Source organism: Mucor velutinosus, assembly GCF_035048745.1.
Source record: "Mucor velutinosus strain NIH1002 chromosome Unknown tig00000093, whole genome shotgun sequence".
In the NCBI taxonomy this organism is placed as follows: Eukaryota; Fungi; Mucoromycota; class Mucoromycetes; order Mucorales; family Mucoraceae; genus Mucor; species Mucor velutinosus.
Window position 1 is genome coordinate 3,167,728 of NW_027041907.1, and position 20,613 is coordinate 3,188,340.

At 42.0% G+C, this 20,613-nt stretch overlaps 4 protein-coding genes across 4 annotated transcripts; 1 reads left to right on the forward strand and 3 right to left on the reverse strand.

Moving 5' to 3' along the window:
• Positions 1 to 944: 944 nt before the first annotated feature.
• On the forward strand, positions 945 to 2,867 carry ATC70_002790 (uncharacterized protein; the record flags this gene model as incomplete). The annotated part of the gene is made up of 1 exon (XM_064822160.1): positions 945 to 2,867. One exon carries the CDS (start codon positions 945 to 947, stop codon positions 2,865 to 2,867), a length of 1,923 nt encoding a protein of 640 aa, XP_064681846.1.
• A 620-nt stretch (positions 2,868 to 3,487) lies between these two features.
• On the reverse strand, positions 3,488 to 6,004 carry ATC70_002791 (uncharacterized protein; the record flags this gene model as incomplete). The annotated part of the gene is made up of 7 exons (XM_064822161.1): positions 3,488 to 3,996; positions 4,068 to 4,223; positions 4,280 to 4,357; positions 4,419 to 4,788; positions 4,850 to 4,948; positions 5,002 to 5,105; positions 5,164 to 6,004. 7 exons carry the CDS (start codon positions 6,002 to 6,004, stop codon positions 3,488 to 3,490), a joined length of 2,157 nt encoding a protein of 718 aa, XP_064681847.1.
• Positions 6,005 to 6,188: 184 nt separating this feature from the next.
• ATC70_002792 (uncharacterized protein) lies at positions 6,189 to 7,587 on the reverse strand (the record flags this gene model as incomplete). Its single annotated transcript, XM_064822162.1, has 5 exons — positions 6,189 to 6,401; positions 6,458 to 6,633; positions 6,689 to 6,928; positions 6,983 to 7,336; positions 7,404 to 7,587. The coding sequence occupies 5 exons, from the start codon at positions 7,585 to 7,587 to the stop codon at positions 6,189 to 6,191; spliced, it is 1,167 nt and encodes a 388-aa protein (XP_064681848.1).
• A 5,850-nt stretch (positions 7,588 to 13,437) lies between these two features.
• On the reverse strand, positions 13,438 to 18,791 carry GDE1 (Glycerophosphocholine phosphodiesterase; the record flags this gene model as incomplete). Its single annotated transcript, XM_064822163.1, has 2 exons — positions 13,438 to 17,437; positions 17,494 to 18,791. 2 exons carry the CDS (start codon positions 18,789 to 18,791, stop codon positions 13,438 to 13,440), a joined length of 5,298 nt encoding a protein of 1,765 aa, XP_064681849.1.
• Between the last annotated feature and the right edge of the window lie 1,822 nt (positions 18,792 to 20,613).

Genomic DNA, 20,613 nt, shown 5'->3' on the forward strand with positions numbered 1-20,613 from the left:
ATTTCACTGAGCAAAGATGTCAAGACATTACTCATATAGCATCCTGAGTAAGAATGCTTCTAGTGCACGCCCCTAGTAGTATTCAGAATAGACTAATCAAGGTTAGAGTATTCAATGATTTCATCTCTTTAGTTTAGGTGTTGTAATTTTTTTTTTTCAGCGCAAATCACTGTGATGAAAACGGCAAAAAAAAAGCCTATTTGTAATGCATGAGACCCCGGTAAGACTTCGCATCATCTTTTCCTGTATGAAAATGTTGCCTGTGGTTACGTTGCAAACCTATGCAATTACGCCATTGCCTTTGGTATTCTATAGAGATAACCTTACTAGAGTACGGCACCTTGAAAATATAATGCCATCGGTATTGCAACAGTTCTCAGAAAAGAAACTCGGGATTTACCGCTGCTACATTTGCCATTGCTTGAGATGATTGCATAAGCACCCAAATGACTAATTTTGAGCCTTTTTAGACGGTGGTGGTATAAAAAAAAACCTAACTGGAAACTGTAAATGTCGAGCGAGATACACTATTCACATTTGTTTTCCAATGTTGAAATTTTCAATCCAGCATGACTAAACAAAAAAGAAAACTCTTCTAGATCCTTTTGATTCAATCGGGTTAGAAAGGGTTCGAATTTGTTACACTAAATCAAAATTTATCGTTTGTATACAAGAGGGAGGGAGAGAGACTGATAAGGCAAGGAAGGGAAAACCAGCATTGCTCCTACTGGAAGAAGAATGGATGTTCAAAGCGGGGAAACAATGTGATGATTCACAGTGCTTTTTAATTTGGTTTTGTCATAAAACTTGTTTCTCTTCGTTTTCCATTTCTTTCTCTTTCTCTTTTTTTTTTCTTTTGCTATATATTGTAGAGATTGTACATATTTTTTTTTTCTTTCAAAAACCATAAAAAAAAAACCCACAAAAAAAAACAACAACAAATAATGGGGTTCCAAACATTTCCAAGAAACCAAACTAAATGGGGTAGAACAGATTGGTCTCGACCATCGTATTCAGCATCATCCACCACAACTATGGTAGAAGAAGCACCCGAAGCAAAACCGGCAGCGACAGTAGAAACACACATCTCACAACCTCGGTTCAGTGTCTTTGGAAAGAAGGCCAAGTTTACCGAAATCAACAAGAAATCATTAAAGCAGGATACAGATGCCATTGAAGCAAACAAAGCAGCATCAGCAGCAGCATCAGCAGGAACTGAAGCCAATGTGAATGCCATGGATACAACAGCAACAACAGCAACAACAACAACAACAGCAACAACAACAACAGCAACAACAGCAACAGCAACAGCAACAGCAGCAGCAGAACCCAAGATGGCAACAGTAAAGAAGAACAAGTTTGAACTCCATCTTTCGACGAAATCATCAGCCAACTACAAATTTCAGCAACAAATGGACACAGATACGTCAAGCCCACCCAGCCCAACTATATCCATACAAAGCAAAAAGAAGCCAAGCGTCAAATTCAATCCCATCTTTCTAGAGAGAGTGTGTTTATTCCTCGAAGCACAATCACCATGTGAATTGAAGGAAGCGCATGACAAGCATCAGCAAAATCCTCCATTTCGCATCATCTGTCCACACTGGCCATCTCCACAAGAAACCACCGATTATTACTCTAAAAATATCCTGCTCAACAAGAAGCAGTTCCATGTCAGTGACGATAATCAGAGCATCAAGGGTAAAGTCATGGTACGTAACTTGGCCTTGGACAAATTTGTGTCCATTCGCTATACTTTCAATGGGTGGACCACAGTGCAGGATGTGGATGCTACGTTTTTCGGCCCTTACTTGAAGAATACAGCGTTTGATATCTATGAATTCGCCATGGACTTGGGTTATGGACAGCTGGCAGATCGTGGTGAAATGCGTGGAAAGCTGGAATTTGCAGTGAGATTCACCGCAGGCGAGACGGATTACCACGATAACAACAATGGCCAGAATTATCAAATCAAGGTGATCAGTGATCCGTTGAATGATCCTTGGGCCCACGAGAGACCTCAAAAGGCAACTGCTGCTACTGCGAAAACAACACAGGACGAAGATGAGTATCCCGATGACGATGATGAGGAACAAGAAGAGGAATTGGAAGAGGGACAATGGGAGGAAAAGGAAAAGCATAGTCAGTTCACAAACGCACTCAAGGGATACAAGCATGCCAAACCATTTCATCTCAACAAACGTCAACCTTGGCTTGGCACTCGCTATGATTTTGGCCAATCGCTTTCCCTGGCTAAACGAGCGCCTTATGAGTCCTGGGCAACTACTGTCAAGGCAAACCCAACCCTCATTACAGATTACTTTTTGGTGAAGCCCATTTCCATCAAGCCAGTATCGCCATCACCATCCAACAGCACAACAACAACAACAACAACAACTGCTACTGCCAGTGATACAACGGCCACCAGCAAGTCAAGCACACCATCCGATACTCCATCATTTACCTCATATTCCGTCAACAGTACTATCAATACTAAAAACATTGTCAGTTCACCACCTTCGTATTTCAACGCATCTCGACGCAGTTCTAGTACACCTGCCATGACAACCATATCAGCACCCTCTTATTCCAAACCTGTGTACATGACCTCAACATCCGCACCACCTAGTCCAAAGGCGTCACCTACTATGCCTACTGCCACTCTCAGTCGACCACCTCTCCATCATCATTCCAACAGTATGTCAGCAGCCATGTCATTTGCATCCACCGTATCATCACCCTTGGATATCAATTCAAGTTATTACATGGATTTGGTCAACAAGTATTGCTTTTATACAGGCGAAACTGATTTAGAGAATCAGCAGCAGCAACAACAACACTCTCCATTCCCCATTAGTAGTATATAAGTTTGCATTTTACACACACACACACACACACACACACACACGCACACACACGCACACACATTGAGTAGTTTTGATACCCTTTTGCAACAAGGCTTTTTCTTCTTTCGTTTACATTCCCTCCTAATCTGTCTTTTCTCAATCATGAAATACAATGTGTTGATTCTAATTGAAATATATTCGTTCATGCATGACTTATGGCCTTGACGGATGAGCTTGTTTTTATTGGTGATTGCACTGCTAGTAACACAACATTAGTGGCATTTGTGAGGTGGAATGGGGTCCTGGGATAACACAAAAGCTGGCTCCGCTTGTGGTTGCATTATGATTTACCGTGCGTTTGGTGAGCCACTTTGAAACAACGCTAATTATCCCATCATTTCCCATTCTCCTGGATTGCTAGTAGATGCTAATGCATGAAAGCACATCATCGACGATTCGAGACTGAACCTACCAGAGCGAGACCATCTACCGGCATCCTCTAAATCACAAAATGTGGCTTACAAATACAAGAAAATAAACTGCGCTAGACACCACCACAATTGGAAAGAAGGACATGAAACATCTTGGAAAATGGAAAGACAGCATGCGCGCAAGACATGTCTCGGTTGGGTGTATAAAGTTTATTCTTGCGGTTCATGTAGTAATTGCTGCTTTTGTGAGGCTACCTCTCGATGCAACAAGGCCATCTTTTGCTTGATTTCATTCATTTTGAGCTGCATAAATTCAAAGTGGTTCATCTCCACTGAATTTGTCGTTGTTTCGTCTTTCATGACGGTGTCAGCAGCAGGAAATGCAAGTAAGCAGGGCGAATGCTGATGCTCTAATAGATACACTCGTGCGTTCATGTGATGCAACATCAGTAGACTGGCCATCAACAGCAACAGAATGAGCCAATGCTCCCACTTCATGGCCTGTGCATATCGATAGGCTGACTGCACAGATAACACAAACACTAGGTACGCTTGTTTCATGATCTGTACACTGGGCATCACGTATTTTCGCTGCAGTGCCAATCTTTTTGAATCACGCCAACATGTGCTCAATTTCCTTCCTTCCGATAATCGTTGTATCGTGATTCTCGTTGATTTTCGCGATAGCCATTTTTGAAACGATTTGAAATACGGAATATCTATCGTACATGTGTGTGTGCCAGTGTTTAGTCAGTTGCTTTCATTGGATCAGTGTTTGTATTTGGCTTACATTGCTGATCGTGTATTGAGATCACGGCTTCTATTTCTGTGTCTGTCCTTCTTGAAATACAAACTTTATACCTTAAATCAACCAAACTTTCGCTGGTTACTGTACTTGATATACAAAGCACAGTATCTCGCTGATGGCAGGTTTCTGTATCGGTGACTAGAGAGTCCTAAAGACGTTGAGCAAGTATTCAGTATTACTTTTAGTAAACGTACCTTGATAGTCAACGCCATCCTTTGTGATGGTGCTACTTCTAGCGTTAGATCCTTGATCCCAGGCACCGAATTGAACGTCTATCAGGTACAAATCAAGCATTTAATCAGGTATTCAAGCAGTAAGCTCTATCTGCAGTACCTTGACATTGCGCCATCACAACAAGATACTGATGAACAAAATCACTTTGATAGAGTAATTTGTATAACCCTTCCACAGTCCCAATAAAGACCTCATCCATGACAATCCATTGATAATGCTTGTACACCATGTCTTGTTGGGTTGACGGTTGCTTATGATTACTAACGGCGGTTTCCTCCGGTATTGCTTGCTTTTGTACAACATGTTGATTTACCATATCGGCATGATTATCTTTGTTGGGTGTCTGTGGTAGTGGTGGTAGAGGATCATTTATCTCGTTTACCTCCTTTTTAGGAAATAGACATTCTTGCCATGTTTGGTAGATCAGATCAAATGTACAATCTCGAGTCATGAATGAAGCAAATACATGCTAAAATGCGCCAGTCAGAGCGACTTGCGAGATATGGGCGTTGTTGTGCCTGGAAGCTTACCTTGGTGTCTAAATGGGTTGTAATCTGTATTCCATTGGGAACAATCAATGCCATGTTTCTCTTTTCAATGGATTTGATGTCTTTGTAAGCAAGTACGAGCTATATTTTCATTGAATCAGTATAAGAGGGCCATAAGCATCCGTTCATCTTACATTGGTCGCCCAGCCAAAGAACTTTGCATTAAAGCAGAGATGCTCTTGAGAGATGTATAGCTTGCCCTGAACAAGGATATCCTTATACATGGCACAATTGTATTCTATGTGTGGAATTTAGCGACAGAGTGATAACCGCACATGTGCTTGTATGTAGTTTACCTTCAATCAGCCTGTCCTCCTCAGGTACACTACGAAATAGCATATGAAAATCATGATTTCTCTTTTCATCTGCATATACAATTGGAATAAAGGGTTTCTCATTAACCAGCTCGGGCGTAACGTAGTCAATGAGTGGAATTGGCTTGTCTGGAGCAGTTTCCGTGTGCGGTTTTTCTTTTTCAACTGGAGCAGGTGCTGTTGAATCACTGACATCAGATGCCAAAGAATGTGCCTCTGCTTGCTTGTGCTGTCTAAGCTTATTGAACGAATCGAATAACTGTTCTTGCTGTTGTCTAACTAGATCATCAACATGAGCGCTTGTCTTGGCAGATCCCAACGAAATAGCTCTGTTTCTTCTAACGGCTGGTGGGGGCTGTGGAGAAGCTGGTAGCATTCGATTGCCCAAAGACATGATGTCCTCTTCCTCCAGTAGTTGACGCTTGACTTGTCTTCCCAGCTGTTTAATCTCATGCAGATAGGTTTCCAAACTACTGCTGCTTAAGAGAGATGAAATGGAGTCTCTTCTTTTACTGCCACCATGCACGGATACAGGTGATGTGGGTGGTTTGTCGGCTTTGAGGATTGGAGATGTATCCCTGTTGTTCAAGGGTGGTAATGCCATGTTATGTATCGATGCCGCAGACGACAAGGTGGATTCACTGGAGAGTTTTGGCAGTGATGTGGAATTTACGGATAGACGCTTTGGTGGAACAGGTGGTGGCATTCTTTCGTTTGCATGACTGGCGCCTGACGAGACTGAATGATGTCGAGCACTTATTCTTGGAGGCTTTGGAGGCGGTACTGGCAAACTACTAGCTTCTACAGACGAACTGGCACTCATTTTGATACAAAATGATAAAGAAGCCAAGATGCTATACTTTATAAAGCATCGTATATTCATGCGGCACGTTAAATCAAATGCTGTGCCTCTACCCGAAACATCTCTTTCTCTCTCTCTCTCTCTTAACGCATGCTGTTGCTAACAATATACATACAATTTTATTTCTATAATTGAAACAGCCCATCTACCAAGAAACATCCTTTTTCTGTAAGTTGGCATCGTGCAAGATACCTCCAGGCACTCGTGGAGGTGGTGTATACACATCCTCTGGGTTTTTGGGTTGAACCAGTTGAGGCTGATCTTCGTCTCTTTGGATCTCGGAAAAGTGAGTAACCTTTACTGCTGTTGCTGTTCTGTCCTTGTTCTCAGTTGCGTTCTTTTCCCTCTCCTCACGGCGCTATTGGATTCACATGTAAGAAACGGGTACTTGGATCAGAAATAAAAAGTACTTACTGCCTTGGATTCCTTGCCAATACCCATTTGAGGTAAGCCTCTGTTGAGACCTTCCAATAACAAACAAGCCTTACATAATAAGTTGGAAGACATGTATCCACAACGCTCGCAGGTCTTTTGTGTAGGCATCTTGGTGCCAGATTTGACTTCAAATGCCTCTCCAGATTTGATGATGTCTAGACAACATGTCAGCTGATGGATAAGCAATACCCAACCATACACTCAACATACCAACAATAGCACTGGGTCGAATAGCCTCCAAATCCTTCAAAAATGTACGAGCATTACCACGGTAGGCATTGGGGGAATATATACATTCGGTGGAAAAGTAATCCAGTTTTTTGAAATAAGCATACATGACAATCTCCTTTTCGTAAGTGTACTTGAATGGCTTTGATCTCTTGATGTTGCTCTCGCCTTGAGTGACGATTTCGGTACATCTACCCAGTCTTGCAATATCACCACGGAAGACTACCCAATCGGATTAGTCGTGCTGAATGTGCTTGCTATGAATAGCATACTCACTGTTCATCAAAATAGTCTCTGCAATATCATCCGCATTATGGCCAGTGACAATATGATTCACACCCAACATGACAGCGCCTCGATCCAATGCTTGACGTCTAAACACACCGCAGTAGGTACAATTGTTCTTTCTACCCACTTCTCTGACAATTTCATCCATGCTCCAGCCATACAGCTCATGGTAGGATACAATCTTTAGGGGAAGCTCGTATTGTTGTTGGTTGCGCTTAACTGTCTCCAATGAATCGTCTCTGTAGCCTGTAATGCCTTCATCCACAGAAAGTAGATACAAATCCAATCCATAGTCGTAGCGATCGTTCAATGTCTTCATAATGTGAGCAAGCACAGTGGAATCTGCGTCGTCATATGCATCATCAGCATTGGATTCCGTGCAGGCATACGTCCAAAAAAAAACTCTTACCTTTGCCACCACTAGCACCAATAGCTACTCGCTCGCCTCTTTGAAAAAGATTGGTATCTTGGATTGTATGGTGGATCTCGGTCTCAAACACATAGTAAAAACACTCTTGACAGATTTGCTGACCAGTTTTGGGTCGCTTTAAAACGGCTCTTCGCTTGGCACAAAGTACACACAGTTTGACCATGATGATTAATATAAGGATCTAAAAGAAACGAACAACACATTGGGGATGTTGGAACTCAAAAAGCTTTTTTTTCTTGAGAGGTGCAAAAAAAAATGTGACAGTGGAGAGAGAGAGAGAGAGAGAGAGAGGAGGACAGTGAATTACAAAACTTGATCTATCATGAGGTTCCTGACAGGAGATATGGATGCCATGTTGTGTTTACCTCTACACACATTGAGCAAGCAAATTGCACTGTGTATGCTGAAATGTTATCCAAACAACTCAAGTATGAAAGGAGCGGCGATGAGCATATACGAGTAAAGGATCTCACCGAGGTAGGAAATGGATGATATTTTGCAAGACGGCCACACCAGTAAATTGTAATCACACTAGTTGACAGTGGAGAGCACACATTTGAGGCCAGAAATTTGTAGATTTCGTACACGACTGATAGAACCATTTGTTACCCTAAACAAAGCCGTCGCATTGTATTTACCTTCTCGCATGGTCGTCCAGAGATTTGCTTTGTTCTGGCTGCTGCTAGGCGGCTTCCACACTAGCGACGTCGAACACACTCTCCAGCTTTACATAGAAGCAGACAGACACCTCGATGCCGAGGAGCAACTCTGACGCATTCCCTTATCCCTCCAACTCTTCTTGCACCTATTCTTTTATATTCTCAAGTATTGCCAAAGAAATTCACCAAGAAGTGCAATAGGTCATTTGTCAACCTAGCGTACTGTTTTTATCGCATAACCTCCCATCCCTTGTATGAGCGCATTGAGATAGTATCAACGCTATGTATGGAAGATACACCGGCAATGTATAACAAGTAGAAAGATCTGACGAGGGATTGTGGCGATGAGTTATCTAAACATAAAGATATATACAAATCAGCATAAATGTTACACTTTTATCCTAACACTTCATTACAGTGAATCTAGATGAAGCTGCTTGTCTAATTCAATGTTCAAAACAGCCATGCAAACATCACGTTTTTTGCGATCGAGAGCATCCATCAAGCTGACTCATTCCTATATCCCCTTATGTATATAATCGACTGATGTGCATTTGCTTTTATGCTGTATCTGAGCACATCAAGGTGGTACATTCTGTGCATACGATTGGCATGATACATGCTAGAGGCATTTGCAGCATGCATTCAATAGGAGAGGACCGATGGCATGCATGTTTTCAATTGCTGAAAGTATATAAAGCATGCTCCATTGCCTGTTTACTTCTCTGCTTCTTTTTGCAATGCAGTATTCACTTTCGATGAAAATCTTATCATTCTTTGTATTGGCCACTATCGGCGTCGCTGCAAACAGATCCGATACAAGAAGGGTGGATTGTATTACAAACCATGTTGCATCTAGTCTTCCAGACTTTCAGTCATGCCTCGCCAAAACTAAAGGAACCCAGATAGCGAGGATAAAAATATGCATTCAAGAAGACTTCATGGCACGAGATATTGTGATCCGCCAGCCCAATGGCCAGCTCATGGTTGATAAGAACGCTTTCGATCAATTCGGAGACACTCAGAACAACCCAGTAGGAAAAGCGGTAAAACAGTGCTCCCTTAATAAAACGGCAGATGACAATCTATTCCAAGAAGCTGCCCACGCAACTCAATGCGTTTTTGAGAAAATGAAGAATACCTGCCAATAATATAACACGTATAAATGTATCGTTTATCAAATGCCAATTTTAATAAAGCTGCTCTTTTCATAAACCCCATGGGCCCCAACAATATCGACATTTGACTTGCGTAGAGTAAATTAAAGTTGTATATTAGCCTCTTTTGATAAAAAATGTATACCTATTGTTCATGAGAAGCACATCTTCACTAAATGCAGTGTGGACGTACCAAGTCGCTGTTTGCGCAATTAAACACATTAGTTCAAAAAGACAAGGGGTTCTTGTCGTTAATAAGATGTAATAGGTACACACAGCATATCTTCAACCCACACAAGATATAATCTATGTTTGGCTGCCTCAGGTAAACGCCAGATGTTACACTTTAGACAAGGTAGTAACAGCGTTTCATTAGTGCGGATCTAGATGAAGATATCCATTCGATATAGTCTACACCTCAAGCACACATTGATGTTGAACACAAGAATGCAAATAGAATGATACAAGATATTCATGCAATGACTTTGTGCAGTTTTGGTATCAAATATACTAGTGGTGACCATGTGTGTAATTGATAGTATCAATCAATCTACTGTATTCCTACTACTAACCGATCGACCTCGCTAAAATCAATTGAAACTCAGTATATTTTTTTCTGTTCAAGGTTGGACAGGTATTGTCTTTTTTCGACTTTTTTAATCTATTCTATGATGTTCGACTATATAAACTGTGATGATTATCCTACGCTTCCTAATACTGGCTCTAGGTGTCGCACCTTATTAGTAGTAGATTTCTTTCCCAACTTAATTCAAAAAATATCTTATTCCCCTTCTTTGCAGACATTGGGTCCACCAACAGTCTTTTCTATCCCTCAGCATGACATTTAAAGGACTTTAAATAAAACCTGGAGCTCGACTCCCCTACAAAAAAAAAAACGCTTCCTAATACATTCTTGAAGTACTTTTCAAGGCGTTTCCAATTGTGCTAACCGTAATAAGTGTTCTGAATGAAACTATTGATCAATTTGGTAAAATTTGAAATGAGGTTTTTGGCCAAAATAGCCATATTTTGCATATGAAAGCCTCATAAAAGTAGTTTCAGAGGTTGCTTTGGATCGAGAGAAACATTTTGATTCAAGGTATACCATAGTAAAAGTCTTCATTTTCAAGGTGAAAAATGCGATCGTTTAAATTTTCATGAAAACCACGAGGTACCCCTCATGGTTTTTGGTCAATTCTTGGCCATGTTTTTTGGGTCCCTAAAAAGTTGAGCAAAGGTGTCAGGAAGTTACTACTACTCAAGTATGATTGTTTGCCGTCGTTCCGGCGACTCATAAAGGCCTACATGTCAAGATATAAAGGCTTGAAAGCTGTCAAATTTGGTCATGTATTGCTTTATAGAGTTTATTTACGCGGCATAAATCACATCTTTGGTATCTGTAACTTACTGGTAAGGCAGTTCTGTAGCTTGAGCAATTTTTAGTTCGAATAGGAGGCATATTGATTCAGGTAAAGCTGATTCATGCAAATTTTAATGCCTTATATTGTTGGTAAGCTTATTAACAATGGAAATGAAAACACGAATTTGTTGCTTAGATACTATGACCTTGCATATTCTCTTCGCTACAATCAAGCCCTCGTATAGATCAATACTATCAAATGCTGAATTGGATGCATAGTTGCCACATGTTTGCATCTTTGCTTCGCTATGATTAAGTCCTCATATAGATCAATGTTACCAAGTTTCGTATTACACGCCTTATTACCATGGTTTTGCACCTTTACTTCGCTACAGTAAAACCCCCCTATAAACCAATGTTATCTAGTGTTGAATTAGATGCGCTATGTTCTTCCTCAAACCTCCTCTCCAATACCGGCTTCGTCTATGGTTTATTCACCTTGTATGGCACACAATTCTTTAAAAATTTGAAAGGGTATGGTTTGTTTGTCTACTTTTTTTTAGAATGTTTTACAGTATATATAGTGAAGATTAGAGTTCGAGTAGAGTAGCTGTTGCTTTACATCTCCCCTCTTACGAGATGTTCAAAATTAACGAATTTTCTTGTCATGTAATGCATCAAAATCATCTTTTCGGTATCGAAAGTGTCAGAAATTTTCCTCTATTAACCACACAGACCAACGTCTTCATTATCGCTCGCCAAGAGAGTGTTCGTACCCTGGCATTCTTCGTAAGCTTTGCAACAGCATCACTACCTGCAAGCTTCTCGCCCATCGATATCTGACCTTTCATCTAGGACTCATTTCCTTCCCTGCGTCTTAATCCCCAGACGAAGTAGCACACCACAGAAAATGCATTAACAATTCCTGTTTTATCATTCAACCATTTATTACCACCTTCCTTAATGTTAACGACCAACTCATTCCATGGTCGATTTTATAACTCCCACATTTGCTCTTCTCGCTGGCTATCCTTCTTGAAAACCCCAATGGCCACTCCAGCACTTAACCTTTGGTATCGCCTTCTACAACAGAAATTGTCCAATAAGTCTCCATTGGCAAAAATTCCGTGTTGATTCTGATCGCTGTGTTTTCTGCAATCAAGTAGAAACGGTTGAGCATTTGCTCGTTAGTTGCCCTCACAAACAGGGTATTTGACACCCCATGTTGACCATGTATATCAGCGACGCAGGCCAATTTTCCCTGCATCGTGGCTGCACCGATCTTCGGGAGCTCACACTTTCCTCCTATCTTTTCCGGCCAACAATCCCTACCATGTCCATCATTGATTCCTTTTCTGTAGCGCTCTACCAGGTCAGGCGAGCCCATTGACGCCATCATTTTGATGCTGTCCCGCTTACACCACATCATGTGTTTTCAATCATCATCTCTAATATATGTCCCTAATATATACACTATAGAATTATAAAACGGGGTGACCAATTAGTGATCAGAGGCGTAAAAACATCTAAAGCAGAGAGTACCTTACAGGACTCGAAAAAACCACCAACGAAGCCGACATTGGGGAGGGGGTTTGGGGGGAGGGCTTAGCTCTTCCACCAAGAACATTACACATCTAATGCAACATGTAGTAACATTGACGTATGAAAGTTTTTTACCGTACCGAAGCGAATATGCAAGGTCATAGTATCTAAGCAACAAATTCGTGTTTTCATTTCCATTGTTAATAAGCTTACCAACAATATAAGGCATTAAAATTTGCATGAATCAGCTTTACCTGAATCAATATGCCTCCTATTCGAACTAAAAATTGCTCAAGCTACAGAACTGCCTTACCAGTAAGTTACAGATACCAAAGATGTGATTTATGCCGCGTAAATAAACTCTATAAAGCAATACATGACCAAATTTGACAGCTTTCAAGCCTTTATATCTTGACATGTAGGCCTTTATGAGTCGCCGGAACGACGGCAAACAATCATACTTGAGTAGTAGTAACTTCCTGACACCTTTGCTCAACTTTTTAGGGACCCAAAAAACATGGCCAAGAATTGACCAAAAACCATGAGGGGTACCTCGTGGTTTTCATGAAAATTTAAACGATCGCATTTTTCACCTTGAAAATGAAGACTTTTACTATGGTATACCTTGAATCAAAATGTTTCTCTCGATCCAAAGCAACCTCTGAAACTACTTTTATGAGGCTTTCATATGCAAAATATGGCTATTTTGGCCAAAAACCTCATTTCAAATTTTACCAAATTGATCAATAGTTTCATTCAGAACACTTATTACGGTTAGCACAATTGGAAACGCCTTGAAAAGTACTTCAAGAATGTATTAGGAAGCGTTTTTTTTTTTGTAGGGGAGTCGAGCTCCAGGTTTTATTTAAAGTCCTTTAAATGTCATGCTGAGGGATAGAAAAGACTGTTGGTGGACCCAATGTCTGCAAAGAAGGGGAATAAGAATTTTTGAACTAAGTTGGGAAAGAAATCTACTACTAATAAGGTGCGAAACCTAGAGCCAATGCAATCTTGCGGAAATCGTCAAAAATAGATAATGGATAAGAATACAAAACACCAAACGAGGACATCAGTACTACGTCAAAAAATCAGACAACTTGCGTTCACCAGGATTTGAACCGGGGATCCTCCCGTTGGCATACGGGAGTTCTACCACTTCGCCCTACCACCAGGGACTGTATTAGGAAGCTTTTTTTTTGTAGTTAATATTTTATTTTATTCAAATATTATTTTTTTTGAGGGACACATCGCGGAGTGGTGGACCTCGAACAACGAACTGACTATCTAATAAACGATTATGTGTTGGTCGGAAGCAGTTTGTCAATAAGACAAACTGTCCTGGAAGGAAAGCGCTCAATTGAGGCAGCGGAGAGGGGTGAAGGATTTTGGCTACCGTGGAGCCAGTATAGATTCCACATCTGCCAGAAAATGGTAGAAATGACGGCAATATACTTGGATCGATCTTTGATAAAGTGAGGGAGATGCAAATAACGCACTGTGCCATAGATGATTTCAGATGTCAGAGGAAAGTTGGAGTAGTACTGAGACAGGACGGTTTGCCATAGTTGCCATTTGACAGGACAGTCGACAATAAAATGCCTCAATGTATCAATGCCTTGGGCACAAAAGGGACAGATGGGGGTTTCCACAGAGCCAATGGTGCGCAGATAGGTCTTATGTGGGATGCATCGCGACAGTGCCCGATAAAGAACCGTTCTGGCAGCAGGGTGGGCAGGGGAGGACCACAGTGCTTTGACCATGACATTGGTAAACCGATGTTCTGATGGGACCAGCTGTTGTTGCTGTTGGCGATATGTGCTGGGGTGATACAGCTTCCACTTATCGGTGATGCCCAGAGTACCAAAGAAGTCAAAGTTTGTCCAGTCCAAGCTGGAGTGGGAGGGGGGGTGCAGGATGTGGGGCCAGACACCAGGAACCAGATGAACTGTTTTGAGTACTAGGATTTCTTGGTACAGGGAGGCACAAAGATGCCGGTAGACAGGATATTCAGACGCAACACGGAGACGTAACCGTTGTTGATGGCTATCGAAGAGCAGGAACTTGTTGGCGGGGAACTTGGGGTGACGTTTGAGCCAGTGATCATCGTTAAGCCCAGTGAGGAGTTTGTGCAGAGGCAATCGCATGATGGTCTGGAGTGGAATGACCTCAACCTGGCGAAGGTCAGGGAACTCGAAGTAATCATACGATGCGAAGATGGAATGCCAAATGGAAAGATCCTTATGTAGCAGAGAGGACTTGCGGCATTCAGCATCGAGGAAAGCCATGTAGGGGAAGTCTGAGGACCCTGGGAGCAGTGACAGATGTGAGATTAACAGAGGTAGCAGGAAAGACGGATACTTCTGCGGTTCGACGAGATAATTGAGCCAGCGTTTTTGGAGTATAAGCTGTTGGAGAGAAGGGTCGAGAACGGCAAGACCACCCCTAGATTTAGGCAGGAAGATGAGATCCTTGCGTATTAACGGCCGCTTCTTTTTCCAGACAAACTGGTAGACACACGACTTGACCTTCTCTAAGAACCTTTTGGTCGGCCTGAGCATTCGAAGGCTGTACCATATTTTGGATAGAATCAGACTGTTGACAATGGTAACGCGACCCATGATAGACAATTGGCGTTGACTGTAGATGGCACATTGAGTTTGAACAGAGTTGAGCAGCATTTCTTCCGTTTGGGCCCGTTGCCCTTGGTTGTATGCAAAATACAGACCCAAGTACCGAAAAGCCGCAGTGGAGCCTTGGTGGTGGTAGGTGTGAACGTTGATTTCTTCGAAGGCCCTCACCCATGCCAGCGACCGACGACCAGACAGCGAAAAGGCCTCCGATTTGTCTTCGTTGAACTTGGCATTGGACACGGCGGCATAGTTGGCCATATGTTGCTGGAGACGATACAGATCTAATTCATCGCGAAGGAGGACACAGACATCATCCGCGTACGCAAGGCATTTGATCGCCGGCGACACACGAGGAGCCACCTCGGCAGATGTACCATTACTCACACGGAAGCCATGGAAGTAGGGATCCTGCAATATGGAAAGAAGGAATGGTTCAAGGGCCACATCAAAGAGCAGCGGTGACAGGGGATCACCCTGACGGATACCCCGTTCCTGTTTGACAGCGGGAGTGAAGTACCCATTGATGTTGATGTACATATCATTGCCAAAGAACAAGAGTCTGACGCAGGACACGAAACTGGCTGGGAACCCAAGCCGGAGAAGAACAGCACACAGATAGTCAGCATTCACTCGATCGTAGGCTTTCTCTTGGTCCAACAGGATACCAGCACCAGTGTGGTTGAAGGCGCGAGCCTCTTCCAAGACCATCGATAAAGCCATGCCATTGTCACAGATGAAGCGTTGTTGAAGGAACCCAGATTGAAACGGATTGATAATACGACCAAGGATAGGAGCCATGCGGTGGGCAAGAAGTCTGGTAAAGACTTTGCCATCACATCCTAAAAGACAGATTGGGCGCCAATTTTTAAGGAGTGCAAGCAATCCTTTCTTTGGTAAAAGACGAATACGCAGATCATGCCAGGAGGAGGGAAAGATACCATTGAGAGCATCATTGTATACCTGCAAGACAAGTTTTTCCAAACGGGCCATACTGAATAAAAGCGACAGAAAAGGATATGCCAGGCCATCACTACCAGGAGCGGTTGCCTTCATTGAGCGATTCGCTTGTTGCAGTAGCTCATCCATTGTAATATTATCTGTCAAGGATTGCTGTTCATCGGCGGTCAAAACTTTCTCAAAGGTTATTGAGTTTAAGTAGGCTTCAATGTGTTCAGGCGCCACAGGGTCAGCTTTGTATAAATCTGCATAGTATTGCCATGCGAACGATTTCATGTCTTCAATTTGGCCTGAGATCCAGGGCCGCCATCCAGGAGAGCTGTTACCAGCCTGAGCAGCACCATCATGCGTGTCAGCAGCATTGTCTGTTGGTTCAGCACCAAATCCATCCATAGGAAGCCTCGTTTCATCTTGCTCGACAAGGCTGTCTTCAGTAGCACCAGCACCACCAAAGTCCCTTGGAGTCACACCCATATAAGGGTCACCATTAACCACGGCACTATTTACCACCTCTGTAGTAATCATAATACTTGCTCCCCTATTTGCGAGGTCTCTACAAGAATCAGGTGCTTGAATTGACGCCATATATTGTTGAGATGTTCGCTTTTGGTGTAATCGCTTCAAATAACCGGCAGATTTCTCCCCTTTTTCACGCCAGATATCCCCAGCCTTAAGAGCAGCAATATCTACCAGTTCCTGTTGTAAGATTTGAAGCATTGAGTCAATTCGCGGTAGTAGTATGCGGAGAGTAGCAATGGGAGGCTTGGATCTCAATAGTCGATTCCGTTTGCGTTCCAAATGCTTGATACTCATCCTACGCCAGTTCACGTGTTTCACCCCAAACTTTTGGATAGCCTTTTTGGTTATCCGTTTGATGTGTTCCCACTGATCTTGCGGTGTCATGTTCACCTCCATTGTATCCATGGTGGCGTTAATTGTCTCTTCAAGTTGTTTCCGAAATGTTGGGTTGTTTGCGTAACAGGGATTGCCCCTCCACAGTCCTGGGCCCAGTTTGGATTTTCCAAGCTTGAGAGTAATTTCAAGAATGGCATGATCCGACCAAGAGAGGGGAATAAATCCAACGTTCGCATCGCTCAGCAAGTGTCGTAGCGCATGTCCAGCATATACGTAGTCGATTGTGGAAAAGGCATGTTGATAAGTTGGCACCGTGTCCATGTCATTGAGGATCATGCAGTTGTGGAAGTGCTGATCTAAATAGCCCAACCAGTTCAACGATGTCCTCGAGATACGAGAGGCATTGTTGATGTCCCGTGCATAATCATAATTGAAATCCCCTGATATCAGTAGTCGTTCGAGGTCAATGGTCTCGGAGAGCGTCGAGAGCAAGGTGTATATAGATTCGAAGAACTCCTGTCGAGGGCGGTGGTCAGAGGTTGCAGGCGCATATAAATTTAAAATGTAAAAAGGTTCATAAAAGCTGTGAGGGTGATGAACCTTGCAAAAAATGTATCTATCAGATTCATATAGGTGACTAGTAGCAATCTTGGTCAGTATATAATCTGAAGAATAAGAGACAATACCGCAGTAGTATGTCCATAAGTATTGTTGAGCTTGTAATTGTAATTCAATTGAAGTAATAGTAGTATCAGTAGCGTGAGTTTCTTGGAGTGATATTATGTTGAACTGTTGAAGTCGAATGTGGCGGAGGTATGATGATTGTGTTTGTGGATGGCCTGCTTTCACCAGACTGTTGGAGTTTAGTGAAGCGTATTTGAAAGAGATGTTCTTCGTCATAATTATAACAAATTCTGGTGGCGAACCGTAGAATCGTTATGATTTTCGGGAGAAGCTGTCTGGGTGTTGGTGTTGCTATCACCGTTGACGGATTTCATGCTAAATGGAGATAGTGTTTGCTGTTGGTCGCTCATGAGAGTAGCTATTTCATCTCCATTCGTTTCCACATCACTCATCTCCTCCGTTGTACGCTCTGCCTCGCTGTCTGATTCATCCTCTGAATCACTTGTGGAAGGCTGATAATCCTCATCGTCCTCTTCATCGGTAGACATTGGAGTAACCTGACTAGTGCTGTCCTCATCTGCGGATTCGCCCTGCTTGTCTGGCAAATCTCCAGACTGAGTTGCTTGCGATAAGTTAATAGGTGGCATAGCATTAGCCTTAAGATCTTGCTTTGGTTCCTGATCTTGCTGTTGTTGTTGCCCTTGAGTTTGCTCCTTGCCCACATTTGAGTTCTTAATATTACTGGGGGCCCATTGGGATTTGTTGGCTTCGACAGAGGGTGTGTTAGATGGGATCTTGCGAGCCTTCTTAAATTCACGATCCGAAGATCCTTTCCTGGGTTTCGTACATGTATCCTGACGGTGTCCAGCTTTATCACAGTTGTAACATATGATGCGGGCCATTGCCTTGGGGCATTCAAACTTGGTGTGGCCCTCTTCATGGCAGTAGCGACACCAGGTAGCCATGTCGGGGAAAGTTGCATGACAGAATTCCTCCTCCTGAGTGGCTGTCTGCCAAGTAATGCTGTGGTGTAGGGTAGGGTACTTGACATTTGATTGCTGCTGGATAATCGCATAGCCGGAGCCCATAAACCAACCCATGGACTGTTCATAATTGAGCCCAATATCTAAAATTTTTCCAAAGGCCCCTATGGCCGTGGATAGTTCTTGTAATAATTGTTCTTGAGGTAGGAAGGGGATGTCCGTTAGAGTAATCTGGATCAATTTACCTTCTCCATCCACAGCTTTGCAAGGGAAGAGTTGAATCTTGGAGTTCTCGGTTTCGTATATGACACCTTCGGTGAGGAATCGCTCGACGATATCCTTATTGGGATAGACTTCGATGTATCGTTGAGCGTTTTTACCCAAAAACTTGATACCAAGGAAGTTGGAAGCCTTATATTGCTGATCAATGATCTTCAAATGTTGCTGTTCAGTCATAGTAGCGACCTTGGATATGTCTAGAAAGTATCCATCGCTGGTACGAGCGTTTCGCCAAATTCGAGTTTTGATTTTGCGGTTGGTTGAAGGGGTTGTAGGGTTGGTAGGTGTACCATTGCGTACAGGAACAACCTCTCCATGCATGAGAGAGTGTGGGGTGGTAGTAATGCGAGGTCTGACTGCGGCAGCATAACTTTTTTGACCAGGTACTGGTGTACCAGTCTGTTTCTGTTTTTTTACTGGAAAGAGCCATGTGTATTAGGAAGCGTAAGATAATCATCACAGTTTATATAGTCGAACATCATAGAATAGATTAAAGAAGTCGAAAAAAGACAATACCTGTCCAATCTTAAGCAAACAAAAATAGCTGAGCTTGAATCAATTTTGGCGGCAGCATTCCTGCTAGCTGACCTAAATGCCTTTCTGTTGATGACAATGGTGATTGCGATGCTGGTTAAATGAGGATCATGGAATTGAAAGGACAATTGAATAGACCAAATACTTTTTTTTGGGAGCTTTGCTTTATAAAGATATCTTCTGCAGTGACAATATCTCAAAAAAAGTCGCTGTAGATCTTACACAACTCCTATATTTACTTATGGCCAGCTTTATGTCACCACCTTATTAAGAGCATCCGCAGCAGTGAATGATATGGCAATCCTATTATCAGAAAATGGCAATTGTAATGTACAAATGCTGCATAAAACTTGATTTTTCTTTCATATCGTCTCAATAACAGGCTTCGTTTGATATCAGTGTAAGCAAAAAGGATGTTGAGGGAGATATCTTCTCTCCTCCTCCTTCTAGTGGCTCTAACATAACCTTTTTTTTCTTTCTTTTTTTTTACTAATAATAAATTGTTTAAAATCTACTTGATATACCAAAATGTCTTTGGCAAGAGCCCACAGAACGACATCGTCATCGAGCGTAGCGAGAATAACCAGCTAGTTTGATTGTGTATCAAAAAATAGCCTTTTTCAGTTTCCGATTTTGAAGGTGGTTGACCACGCTTTTAGCATAGAGACGCAAAATTATCAAAAAAAAGAGAAGAGTTATTCCTGATCTGTGGGAGCAGTGTTTTAGCAATGCATAGTATGCTTACTGATTTTAATAGCTCTAAAACGACTTTACCTAACCATATTAACTGCAATAGATTTAATTTATAAACCTCTATAGAAAATTAGCGAAAACCGTAGTTTTTTCCTGAGGGTTGAGGTCCAAAAATGTGGCTCCAAACAAAATTGTGCATAGCTGTGCCAAAAATCACTCTTTTTGCAAAAGCTAAAAAGTAGAGAATAGTGACAGTAACAATCTACATGTTTTGTTAGAGATGCGGCGATTTGGCTTTACGGGAGTGCCTTTAGAAATGATTTTACGTTCTTTTTTGACATTTTTTCGCCTTTTCTCTTCAAGAAGTTAATCAGGATGTGGACCTTTTACTTCATCAGATGTATTTTGTGCTCCAAAATAATTTTGAGTAACGATAGTAGCTTGGGTTGCTTAGTGTTATCTGGTGCTATCTTCAATTTTCTTGAAAAAGCTATGTTTTTTAATTCGATATATCGTTACAATAAAGCGAGCTACAGAGACGAAACTTGTACCACTATGATCTACGCTTAAAGTTCTTTGAAGAGTAGTACTTAGTTTGGCAACTTTTGTCAGGTCGATAAAAAAAGTTGTAGATCTGATTTTTGAAAATACAAAACTTTTGTTTAGAGTGTAACTTTATACGTCACTGATTTTGTGCACTGAGCTCGAATTAGGAGCTATCAGCAGCGATTGGTAAGCCACTGAAATAGCCCCATGCTTGGATTTATGGGACAATTGGTGTATCCTAAATATCTTGGAAGTGGCAAATTACATGTTTAACACTTTCAAATTACTGCACCAGTATTTGGCTGTAGCTGAAAATTATTTTCTTTGTTAAACAAAAGGGTTCAGTCATTTGAAGTAGTTTTTAGGGGAG